General features: G+C 60.1%; 2 protein-coding genes across 2 annotated transcripts in view; both read left to right on the top strand.

The window, feature by feature from the left end:
- The window catches only part of ALDH1L1 (aldehyde dehydrogenase 1 family member L1), a 47004-nt gene extending 44019 nt beyond the window's left edge, over positions 1 to 2985 (top strand). Inside the window, exons 21-23 of the mRNA XM_032458820.1 lie at positions 688 to 793; positions 1786 to 1985; positions 2745 to 2985. Of these exons, the coding sequence (XP_032314711.1) occupies positions 688 to 793; positions 1786 to 1985; positions 2745 to 2800 (362 nt within the window). The 3' untranslated portion in view covers positions 2801 to 2985. The remainder of the gene's footprint in view (positions 1 to 687; positions 794 to 1785; positions 1986 to 2744) is intronic.
- Positions 2986 to 9991: 7006 nt separating this feature from the next.
- SLC41A3 (solute carrier family 41 member 3) overlaps positions 9992 to 12240 on the top strand; it is a 52116-nt gene continuing 49867 nt past the window's right edge. The window contains exon 1 of the mRNA XM_032458824.1: positions 9992 to 10012. The gene's annotated coding sequence lies outside the window, so the exon portion shown is untranslated. The remainder of the gene's footprint in view (positions 10013 to 12240) is intronic.

Below are 12240 nucleotides of genomic sequence, written 5' to 3'. Positions count from 1 at the left end.
CGGGGCTCTGTCTAAAGGAGAAATCATCAGAGGCAGCGTTTTGCCACCAGAAGTGGTTCTGTGGGGTGGCTGTCAGGATGGGGGCCGGTATGTCCTGGCCAGAGGGTGAGCACCTGCACCACTAGGCTGGGAGGAGAAGGCAGGCTGTGCTGGGTGGTCCAGTCCACCAGGCCACCCACTCCACGGGCTGGCGGGGACATACAGACATGTTTTCAGATTAAATGTCGCTAGAAAACCCAGGCTTTGTCCCAGTCAGAGCTTCGGCAGCGGCGTTGGACAGACCAGCTCTGAGCATCACCTTTGTCAGCCCACGTTCTTGAGAGGCTGGGAGGGGCACACACTGGGACAGAGAGTTGCCCACCCGTGCCGGGAGCTGCCATGCTCGGTCTGGCGGGACCAGGCCTCCCACGGGTCCCGGACCCCTGTACCCCGGGGCCTCTGTCCCCCATGGGCCTCTGTCCCCATGGGCCTCTGTCCCTCCCGGGCCTCTGTCCCCATGGGCCTCTGTCCCTCCCGGGCCTCTGTCCCCATGGGCCTCTGTCCCTCCCGGGCCTCTGTCCCCCATGGGCCTCTGTCCCCATGGGCCTCTGTCCCTCCCAGGCCTCTGTCCCCATGGGCCTCTGTCCCCCCCCCAGGCCACTGTCCCCCACCCCCAGCCTCTGTCCCCCACGGGCCTCTGTCCTGCAGGCTTCTTCTTCGAGCCGACGGTGTTCACGGACGTGCAGGACCACATGTTCATTGCCCGCGAGGAGTCCTTCGGGCCCGTCATGGTCATCTCCCGCTTCGCCAACGGGTAGGGAGGCCCGACCCTTGTCCTTGTGTCTGGGGTGTTCGTGTGTGCGGTGGGGCTGAGAGGGGAGTTCATACAAGCGGGAGCTGTGGACAGAGGGTCCTCTGCCACGGAGGTGGGGCTTCTGGTCACTGGGAGTGTCCTCCGTGTCTGTCTGGGTGTCTCTCACGTGCTGGGCTCTGCTCTAAGTGTCCACTGTGCATCATGAACCGCGGACCTCAGTGCCTGGGGACAGCAGCCCTTATTCATTCTGCAAGAATCTGCAGTGGTCAGGGTTCGGGGGTGCTGAGCCATCCCTTCTCTGTGCCGCGCCGGGGCCTCCCCGCACCTGGCTCCCCTCCCAGGGGCTGGTAGAAGCTGCCAGTCTCCTTAAGATCCATCAGAGGGCCTCTAAACCCCCGAACCTGGCTCCACATGTCCCGTTGGTCAGCAGGCTGGCAGGGCTGGGGTGAAGAGAGAGGAGCTGGACTCCGACCCTGCCTGGGCTGCTGCAGTTTCCTTCCCTGGGACTTTGAGCAGATTCCAAAAGTGGGGCCTTCCCCCCTGTGCTGTACTTTCAGCTGTCGGAAAATAAGGAAACTCTCATCACATGCTGACTGTGTTAGAATAAAGCTAAGCCTTCAAGCCTACGGTGTCTGTGGTGGGGATGCCCTGCCGTGGCTCCCTGGGGAATGCCCAGCGTGTGGACCTTTCCACGTGTGCTGGGGCCAGCCGCCCCCTCTCTGAGCTCCTGCCCCCTGTCTGTAAAGGGAGGACTCACCCGCGATGACCCGACCTGTGAGCCAGCCCGAGGCTCCTCCCCCCGTTTCCCTCTCTGCTGCCCTGTCTCCCCCACTTGCTGTAGGCCGGGCACAGGTCTCCTCAGAAGGGTCTGGGCGGCATGGAGCTTGGGGTGGGCTGGGCCCCCTTGGGAGAGGGGTGCGGGTCTCTCTGTGTCCATGTCCAGGGCTGGCCCCTTGGCCCTCCTCATGGAGTTCTTCTGGGTTTCCCCCCAGCGACGTGGACACTGTGCTGACTCGGGCCAATGCAACGGAATTTGGCCTGGCCTCTGGCGTCTTCACCAGGGACGTCAGCAAGGCCCTGTATGTCAGTGACAAGCTGGAGGCAGGCACCGTGTTCATCAACACGTACAATAAGACCGACGTGGCCGCTCCCTTTGGGGGTTTCAAGCAGTCCGGATTCGGCAAAGACCTGGGTAACCAAATCGTACTGGCTTTCACGTACTCATTCAACAAACATCTGTTAGAGCCACTCAGCGTCAGGCCCGTCCCAGGGGCCGGAGGGCAGAGTGGACAGAATGGCTGCTCAGTTCTTACTGGGAGGGGACAGGCAGGAACTAAGGCAGGAGACAAAGTGATCCAGGCAGGAGACAAAGTGATCCGAGCAGGAGACTGGAGGGTGACTTGAGCCGGGGGCCAGGTGGGCCTCTCTGAAGATGTGTCGCCGTGCTGAGACCCAGGTGGCTGGAGGTGCTGGCCATGAAGGCGTGAGGCCGCATGTTCTTGGCAGAGGGGACATGGGTCCCCCGGGAACCAGCTCTGGTCTTGAGCTGCAGAGCGAGGCTGAGTGCTGGTGTGGGCCCAGGGGCAAGGAGGAGGCCGGAGAGGCAGGCAGGGGCCAGGTTGCAGGGGCTGGAGGCGTGGTCAGGGTTCAGGCTTCGCCCTCAGAGTGGGGTGCCCACGGGGAGAGTGTGTCCGACGGGGCAGTGAGTCCCCAGGGTAGAGGTGGTAGCCCCACCCAGCCTGCCCAGGGGGTGGGGTTCTGCCCGGCCCCCCTCGGTTCCAGCTTCACACTCCCCCACTCCCTGGCCCCTGTGGAAGCCGGGAGTTGGAGGCCAGCCCCAGTCAGGGGTCCACTCTGAAGCCAGGCCTGGCGGGGCGGGGAGAGATGGGGCGGTGCTGGTGTGCCACCCACGGGACAATGCCGTGTCACCTTGGCACTCTGTGTCTTGCAGGAGAAGCCGCCCTGTCTGAGTACCTGCGGGTCAAGACGGTCACTTTCGAGTACTGAAGAACGCCTCCCAGGCTGTGGGCCTGCCCCTCCCCAGGGCACAGCCCTTCCCCCTGGACGAGGAGGAAGCCTCTTGCCTGCACCCTGTCCCTGTCCGGGACCCCACCCTGTCTGGTCAGAGCCACCTACCTTCGGCTGGGTCAGAATAAAGGTTTGAACAAAGGTTCTGACTGGCGCGGCCAGCACGTGCCTCTCAGCCCGTCTGTGTGCCCGGGGGGCCCGCGCGTCCGGGCTGCCCTCCAGGCAGCATGTGTCCGCTCTCGCCCCAGAAAGCAGGTGCTGAGGTCAAGTTCAGGGGCAGGTACACGGGGGTGACTGTGACCCCTGGAGACGCCAGGGAGTGAGCGGGCCAGCAGGGACGCTTCGGACAGGGACGCAGCCTGGAGTCCCTCAGCGAGTGGCCGGCCCTCTCAGCTCCCTCGGCCTTGAGAACTGGCCAAGGGCCTGCAGCGGAGGCCGCCCTGGGCTGGAGTTTCCAAGGAGCAGCGCCCCCCTTTCGCCCTGTCTTGTGTCTTCTGTGTCTTCTGTGTCTCCTGGGACCCCAGGGCCCAGGCCTCCCCTGTGCTGTCCCCTCTCCCGGCCTTCCTGCCTCATCCCTCCGTCCCTCCCTCCCTCCATCCTTCCCCGCATCTCCCCGGGGGTGACAGCAAGAGCCAGTGAGGAGGGGATCCAGGACCTGTCTGCGTCACTTAACCCTCGCGTTGGCCCCAGTTTTACCTGTTTATAAACAAGTCATTGTCTTTAGTTCCCAGGGGCGGGACCCGGGAGCTCCCCTCCTACAGAACAGCTCCCTGGCCCAGAGCTACCCGGGCCCCTCCGCCCTGGGGTGGCCTCTCTCCCCGTGTCCACGCCACCCCGGGGTGAGCAGCCCTCTCTCCTTGCTCCCCCCCCCCCACACACACACTGTGAGGCTGCCACTGCTCCCCAGACCTTAGGGGTCAGGAGGATCCAGTCCCTACTTGAGGGGGCAGCTCAGCCCTGGAGCCCGGGCCCCGGCCAGGTCCCTTGGAGGCCCCTCCCTGCCCGAGTCCCACCTGCCTTCCCGTGGCAGGGCTGCTCCCCCGACCCTGGGGCCCAGCCTTGATCCTTGTGCCCACTGACGGGAGAGGTGTGTGCTGGACTCTGTTGCCTCTCTGGGACTGGTCATGAGGACGCTTGGCGGAGGTGACCTGCCCCTTCTGGGTCCCCGTTGTCTCACCTCAAACAGCCTGAGGGCCAGGCGTCCCCAGCAAAGTGCAGGCTAATGCAGCCAGCTTGGCCCTTGCCCTGTGCTCTCAAGCTCCCCCAAGCTAGGTGAGACATGTAGGCATCCCCAGGGGTCAGCCTGGCTTCCCAGAAAACAGGCCTCAGGGCAGGAGAGCAGGCATGGCCTCGAGCACAGGCCCATCCACACTGGAGTGCAGTCGAGAGACACTTTCCCCTTCAGGCCAGGGCTTGGTTGCAGCCCTGAACGCCCACAGAACTCTCAGAGAACTCCCAGATTTTACCTGGGCTCATGGCCACCAGAAGGACAGAATCCCCACCCTCCTTTGCAGCCGGGCGGTGGACAGAACTCGAGTGGCAGTGACAGGTGCCACTCCCGAGACACAGCCTTGGATGGGGGGAGTCGGGGTCACGGCCGTCTCCCCCTCCTTGCCCTCCTTGTCCAGCTGGAAGTGACCCATGGACACGGGGCTGGGCGCTGCCCAGCACACAGACGCTGCAGCACCGGGGGGAGGACGCCCGACCCCCATCACGAGGTGACCCACCAGCAGCCCCCCACTCGGGGGATGTGCTTACCCCTCTTTTTTGTAGTTTTTAGATGCATTTATTTCTCACAGTGTTAACAGAAGAGTTCAAGGCAGTTTAGAAAAATAACACAGTTAAAATACGCCTGAGCAAATCAGGGCAGAGCGAGGCGCGGTCGAAAGGGGAGCCAGGCGTGTGGTTGGCACTGGGGCTGCACACGGTGAAACCTTACACGGTTCTCAAGCTGGAGCACAGTTCAGTCAGAGCTTTCCAGCTGCCAAGTGTGCGAGGAAGCCTGGCCAGTGACCTGACTCACGGTGTCCGTGTGACGGAGACCAACTGCTTTCTGGAGAAGAGAACTTCGTTTCATGAGTCCTCCTGAAACGTGGGGCGTGGTGACCGCTGTGTGCAGGATTCTACACAGGGTGGTGATGGGATGAAATGCATATTTTAAGGCAAGACAAGAAAAATTTAAACACACCCTCTTCCTCTGCCCCTTGGCCGCCCCCCCCCCCTCCAGTGTGCACTGTGCGGCTGTGTCACGTGGTAACACAATGGCAGAAACACCCGCTCAGCCATGAAGATCAGCTTTCCTTCCGGCACCAGCCACGTAACTCCTTAGGAGATAACAGTCCTCCTCAGTCCTGTAAGGGGAAAGGATGACCCACTGCGCACCTTGTGCGTGCAGACTCTGTGGTGGACTTTATGTACGGTGCCAACGTGCCACTGACTGGTGCAGAACAGACTGGTCAGACGACCTGGGGCGATGCTGGGCCGCACCTAATGGAAGTTCTTATTTTCAATACTTACTTTTGACCTTGTTAATGTCACTATAGTGCTTGCATGCGGCCTGTTTTACGAGATTACTGTTTCTTGCATGGCCAAACGCGTGCTGAGTCTCTGATAAAAATAATGACCAGGTGGTCCGAAAAAGCTGACCAAATCTACCGTCCTCCAAGACAAGTGGTTGTAATAGTGACTCTTGACGTGGGAAGAAGCCACAGACGGAACCGTGTCCTGGGCTGTCACAGGCCAGTGAGACAGGCGGCTCCGAGGCTCTGGGCTGCTGTCGGTGACCAGGCCCTCGCCCGGGAACAGCACACAGACTGGCCAGCCTGTCAACCAGGTCTTCACCTGACCTGGGAATGAGCAGCCTCGGGACAAACTGGTCATGAAATGCCTCCCACACCTTGGTCATCATTAAGCCCGAAAGGAAGGGGATTGTAGATAAAGAATGTTGTCCACCATCCAGTCCTACAAGAGTCCGGTCATCACCCACCGCAGCCGTGCACCTGCAGCAACCCAGAAAGGAATTTGGGGCAAAGATCGGGATGAGGCACTTCGTGCTCTGGGGAAACTGGCAGAGCTGGCCCTCAGATAGATACTTTCAGGAGACTTTATGAACGCATTTCTTGCATCTTCCCACTTTAGAAAAGCCTCAAATTTAGATCCTGTTCCCTGTGAACAGCTGTGACCTGCTGTCGAGACGCGACTGGGTCACACGGACATGGGCCTGTCCCCCCCCCCCCGCTTCAGAACTGTCCTCGGAGCTCTCTGAGAGACTGTCTCCTGGGTTATAATCCTCAGGTTGGTTTGAATAAAATTGTCCATTTCTTTCTTAGATTGACAATTGATTAATTTCTCTTCAACAGCGGTAAACTGCAGGCAGTTGTTCCTGTGAACTTCCCGAGGTAGGCTGAGCGCACGTCCAAGCGCAGCCAGGACGAGCAGCGCCCCTGCAACAGTGCAGCCAGATGGGGTCCTGCCCGACCATAGTCGGGAGGTGGGGGCCCCTGCTGTTGACACTGCAGCCCTCAGCTCTCTGCTGATCTGACTTGATCCACATGTCAAGAGCCAAGGGAAGGGAACTCACCAGAAGCCTTTTAAGGCTGAGCTTTGCACTTACTCAGAAAAAGGATGTGGTGCCACGCCTGGTCCCAGCCCGAGCCAGCCCCGCAGAGGGTCAGGGATGTGGGCCCCGTGTCGCCAGCTCCCAGGCGCCCTGCTGCCAACACGGCCAGGACCTGACTGCAGACTCACCGGTGAGGACCCACCGACACCAGCTCAGACGCCGCCCACAGAATCTGAGAGAAACAGGGAATGCTCTGTCCAGCCTCTCAGCCATCAGGCGGCTTTCAAACAGCAAAAGCCCTTGATGCAGACTGGTTTTAAGAAACGAAATGCCTGCGTCGACGTCTCAGTGAGGGATTAGACTCGAGGCGGCCGCCCTCTCCAATCAGGTGCGAGCACAGGTGATGCGGTGGGAGTGATGGCGGCTGATTTTTCTGGACGTTTTCTGAAAGCAACACTGGTGAGATTCACTGATGGACTGTGTACGGGGAGTGAGAGAAAGAAGACGTGAGGGCGCCATCTGGACGTCCTGCTTGAACAGCTGGAGGACTGGACGTGCCTGTAGCGAGACAGGGACACCATCGGAGGGACAGTCACGTGGGCGGGTTTGGGATGCATGAACCTCAAAATGCCCACCAAGCAGCCACATGGGTGAGTTAAGGACACGGTTATGCAGTGGGATTACGGAGGGAGGAGCAGGCTGAGGCTGCTAGGACCCTGGATGAGTTTGGCGAGGGCGCGAGTACAGACAGAGGAGAGGTCCGACCAAGGCCGTGCCCTGGGCTCTCACTCTTTTGAGACTGGGGAGGTGATGATGAGCTGTGGGAGGCGGGTGTCCTGGGAGCTCAGTGCAGAGGGCCTTCCAGGATGTCCAGTGGGAACCGAGGGCTGACCCCCGGATCTGCCAGGTGCAGGCCGTTGGTGACCTCAGGGTTAGCCATTTTAGAGGCGCGGTCAGGACGCAATCCTGCCCAGAGTGAGTTCCAAGGATAGCGGGAGGAGACACTGGAATGGAAGGGAGATGGCTCTGCCAGAGCATCTGCAGAAACAGGACCAAAAAAAGTGGGGTGCCGCATGCTGTGTGCTGGCAGAAACGTTCTGAAAGAGAGAAAACTGTTCTGGAACAGTTGTCACAGCGATGCCCTGAGCAAGGGGGAGAGGACTCTGCCCTCTGCCGTCCGAGGCTGGGTGGTGGCTGTGTTCTCAGACGAGGCACGTGATTGCCTGGCTCACCACTGTTCCTTCGCAGGGTGAAAGCTCTTGGCCGAGACACTCTGGCAGGGCATGAGCACACACATTTCAAAGGCAAGAACCACATCGTCGCCATTTGCAGGTACTGTGTCAAAGCACATGAAAATACTCTGGAATAAGTCCTCAGAACAACTGTGTATTAAACCTTCCTGAGAGGCCTCTTGTCAGCAGGAATCAAGACCCTTTGGCTCAGTAATCCCACTTCTGAAAATGCATCGTAAGGAACTGACTACAAGCGTGCAGTGGGAGGTCAGTGCTCATGACCAACGTCCGTCCTCCTTGCCATCCAGATGCCCAGAGAGGGCCCTCCTGGTCTTCTTGTGGGCAGTGGTCGTGTCTCTAAGCCTGGACAAGAGTATCACTTCTCACCAGAGCATTTAATGAACAGCCAAGATCCTTTTCCCAGTCCCACAGGGTGACCAGCAGTATGTGAGAAGCTGCAGCCTATCTGCTCAGAACGCTGAGTGACTCCAAGGAGCAGGGACCCTCTGCTGGCCCGACAGGACGTGACGCAGGAGCTGCTGAGAATTCAGGGCTGTCTACACAGCGGGTCCTGATGGCTGCAGGGGGAGAGAGGCCACCTCTGGCCGTAATTTATAATCAAACTCAGTTTTGGGAGTGTCCAAATAGGGTAAAATGTACGTCAATGCTTCTCAATGCTGCCCATCCCAATATCTTCACTTTATACAAGTATTTTTATGCCATCCTTTTAAATCCTCTAACAAGATTCTTAAATCACATTACCAATCTATACACACGACCTAGATGAAATTAATATATTGCTCTCAATTCTCTATTTACAAAAGCGTCAATGCACAGACTTTTGAAATATAAAATTGTGGTAAATTACACATAACTTGAAATCTACCGACTTAACCACTCTCAACGTACCGTTCGGCGGCAGTGAGTCCATTCATGTGGCTGTGCAGCCCCATCACCGTCACCCCTAGGACTTTTCACCTTGTAAAACAGACCCTCTCCCTGCTGGACTTGGACGTCAACGGCAAGTGAGGCGATTCAGGGAGCAGAGGCCCCGCGTGCCACCAGAGGGAGAAAGACGGACATCCGTCCCCGCGAAGCCCGTGCCCGTTCACCACACGGTACGCACGGCTTAGTTTTCAACAAATCCTGTAATTGTTCGATCCTAGCACAACCACGTTACACTGTACTTTAAGAACCAATGTGTGTTCCTTGTTAAAAGGTTCTGCTCCCGATTACAGTGGGGGTGGGGGGCACCACCAGCTGTCTCAGCGTCCTGTGACTCCACCCGTTCTGACACGGCCCACCTGCAGTCAGCACAGACCCTGAGCCCCGGCCCCGCGAGACCGCCCCCCTTCAGACGCCGTCCTCAAGTCCAGGCTGGCACTGTGCTTCTGACCCACCGGCCAGAGACCAGAGGTTCCCACGACGCCCCTCGGGTCCGTTAATCCGCTAGAGCAGCTCCCAGAACTCAGAGGCGTCTGACTCAGGAGGCAGCAGGCTTGTCACGGAAGGATGTGACTCGGAGCAGGCAGGGCGGAGCCACAGGGAGGGTGCAGAGCTCCCTTGCGCCTCCAGCGCCCCCCTCCCCAGTCTCCCATGGTCACCAGCTGGAAGCCCCCAGCCCATCCTGTGGCGTTTGTGGGAGTTGCCTTGCACGGGCTGAGTCGCTGGCCGACAGCGGCTGATTCAGCCCCCCAGCCTCAGAAGGCCGGCTGGTAGCGCCGTGGGCTCCGCTGGTGGCCAGCCCCGCCCCGCCCTCAGGTGAGTTCTGGAGGTCTCCTCCTTAGTGCAACAGAAGACACCCGTTCCCTGCTCATCGCAGGGGGTTCCGAGGGTTTTCAGAGCTCTGGGCCAGGGGCGGGACGAAGACCAACGCACGTCTCTTGCCACAAGTTGTGCCAGGCACACACTTTGACACTGAAGATGGACCACAGGTTTTGCAAGCCCATTTTGGCATTTCTTCATCTTTTTACTATACTGCCAACCTCCAAGCAAGGAAGTGGCCCAGGCCTCACTGGGCCTTCGGCGGCGCTGGGAAGGGAAGGTCAGTGGACAAGCCCCTGTGCCAGGTAAACAGTTGACCCCACGTCTCTTCCCTTTGCCAGCATCTCTGCAAACTGAAGTGGGCCAAACCTGCAGGACTATTTTTAGCAGCAGCTCAGTCACCTTGGGCCCTCCTGGTCTGGGGCCCTGAGGCGTCTTCCCAGCAGCTGGTGTGGCCCCGCCCCAAGGGTCAGGAGGGCTGAGTGCAGCCGCGGGGTGCACACTCGCCCCCCCTCCTCGGGGCTGCTCCCTCCTGCAGGTCCTGGCAGCTGGCCCAGGCGCCCCGACACCCCACCTCGACGGAGATGCAGCAGCAGCTTCACCGAGGCCACCGAGGCTCTGCCCAACGCGGGCGCCGTAAGTCAGCCCTGCTTATGCCTTGACGAGGATGGCAAGCCCAGCCCCGCAGTTCAGCGGTGGAGGGGAGGCCCCTGCTCAGCTGTGGGAGGTCTTCTGGCCCAGGCAGCATGTCCCTCCCCTTCCTAGTCCGGCCCTGCCAGGCACTCCCAAGGGCAAGCCTTAGTCTACTCCTTGGAGACTAGGAGTGGTGATGCCTCCCTGCCTGCCCCTCAGGCCTGTCACGATGATTCTGTGACATCTCAAGAGGCCAGCGTGTGTTGGGAAGTCCCAGGAGAACACACAGGGCTGGTTCCGGGGCAGCAGGAGCGGAGAGTGGGAGGGGGTATGCAGAAAGGCGAGGGCCACCTGCCACCTGGGAGGGCAAGCTGCAGGCCTGACCCCTCACCGGGAGTGTGGGTCCTCCCATTGTCACTGGGTCTCTGTGAGCTCCCTGCAGAATTCCCTGAGCGGGTCACAATCGCCCGGCCTCCGTGTGGGTGAGCGAAGCACAGGCTGGCCTCTGCCATGTGGGGCAGGCCAGGGTGGAGGGCCAGGCCTGGGGTACCCCGTGCCAAGGGGTAACGGCGAGGGGCTGGCCTGAGGGATCCTGAAACGTCTTCATTATCATCAGAGACCATGTTTCATTCCTGGAATTTTACTGTTTCACGTGGAAATATGGTATTAAGAATTAAATACCAGATACCCCATAGAGCCACCCCTGGATTAATCAGAGCCTGGCCCTTCACTCATCACCTTCGTTTGGAGGTGGAGGAAAGGGGCATCTTAGACTCAGGACAGACTTTGAATCCCAGCTCTGCCTCTCATGGCATGACCTTGGGCAAGTGACCTTGGGCAAACTCGCGCTGGGAGTTTCTTCATCCATGAAACAGGCACGGGGCCATCAGCTCTTGTGCTCAGCATGATGAGCAGAAAGCACACGACACCCAGAGCAGGTGCCTGGAAATCACACTTTCATTCCTGTGGTCGGCAGACTCCTCTGCATGCTGAGCGGCCCTCTCACCCAGACCCCTGCACACCTGCCTGACTTCTTAATGCGGACAGAGCCGGCAGCCCCCCCCCCCCCGGCCTGCCGTGCATCTGGCCTGAAGGGACAGGGCACCATTGTCCCTGAGGCAGCCCTCACATAAAGATTTGCACACTCACCAGTTTGGGGTGGGGTATCTCTGAGGCCCCTGAGGTCCTTGCAGGACAGGACTATGCTCCAGGCGCCCACAGGTGGCCATGAGGTTGACCCGGAAGCTTTACTGGCTGCCCCTCCCCCTCCCCCTGCTCACCCTCCTACCAGTGTTTCCTGGGACCACTTCCCGCACGAGCTCCTCGCTGCTGCTGCTGAGGAAAGGTCTTCTCAAGGTTTCTTCTCAGAGCCAGGCATCCGGAGATGAGCCCACAGAGTCCCTGGGAGAATTCACAGTCTGAGAGGCAAAAATATCTACCCTAATACAGCACAGTGACAGAGCTGAGAGTGTGGAGGGGTGCGAGGAAGGGGGCCGGGGCGTGTGCTTGACAGTCCCCAGGGAGGCCAAGGAGGCAGTGCAGAGGGCCCTGTGAGGGGACAGGGCTGGGCAGAGGCTGACCTCACCGAGCCGTGCTCTCTGGGGGGATGGCTGAGTGGCACCACAGGGCAGGTGGGCTTGCTGTGGGATGAGGCCAAGGGCCCTAAACTCCAAAGCCATTTTGTGGGGCCAGTCTGTGGGGCTGGGCTGCACCTGGCCCCTCCAGGCAGAGGTGAAGGCCGGGTGTGGCCAGCCCATCACCAGGGCCTCTGCCTGGCAGGTCTGCCCACAAGCTCTGGGGCCTGGTGGGCACGGAGGGGCAGGAGGGCTGGGCAGGCCCTGGGCTAGGGCTGCTGCCACCACACTGAAGGCCATTTGGGGAAGACGAGGACTCGCCAGGATCACAGGGTGGACGCCATGGTGGCCGAGTGGCAGCAGGCGTCTGGGACAGACACGAGGAAAGTGTGGGCAGGGTCAGGCCTGCCTGGGTGCCCACATCGACCTCACTGGCAGACCCTCCTTGTGCTCCAACATCTCCCGGTGGACCATTTGTGTGCCTGGGTTCAGCCACCCACCCATCAGGACTTGAATAGCAGCAGCAAACACAGAAGCAGCAAACCCATGCTGAGCTCTCTGCACGAGGGCGGAAGGGCTTGTGCTGAGAGTGTCACACGGCCCTTCCTGAGCCCTCAGCCCTACGACGTGGGCCCTACTAGCCCCGCTTTACAGGTG

The sequence above is a fragment of the Camelus ferus genome, chromosome 17, assembly GCF_009834535.1.
Source record: "Camelus ferus isolate YT-003-E chromosome 17, BCGSAC_Cfer_1.0, whole genome shotgun sequence".
Taxonomy (NCBI): Eukaryota; Metazoa; Chordata; class Mammalia; order Artiodactyla; family Camelidae; genus Camelus; species Camelus ferus.
Note: the sequence above shows the minus strand (reverse complement) of the source record. Positions and strands in the feature narration are given on the sequence as shown.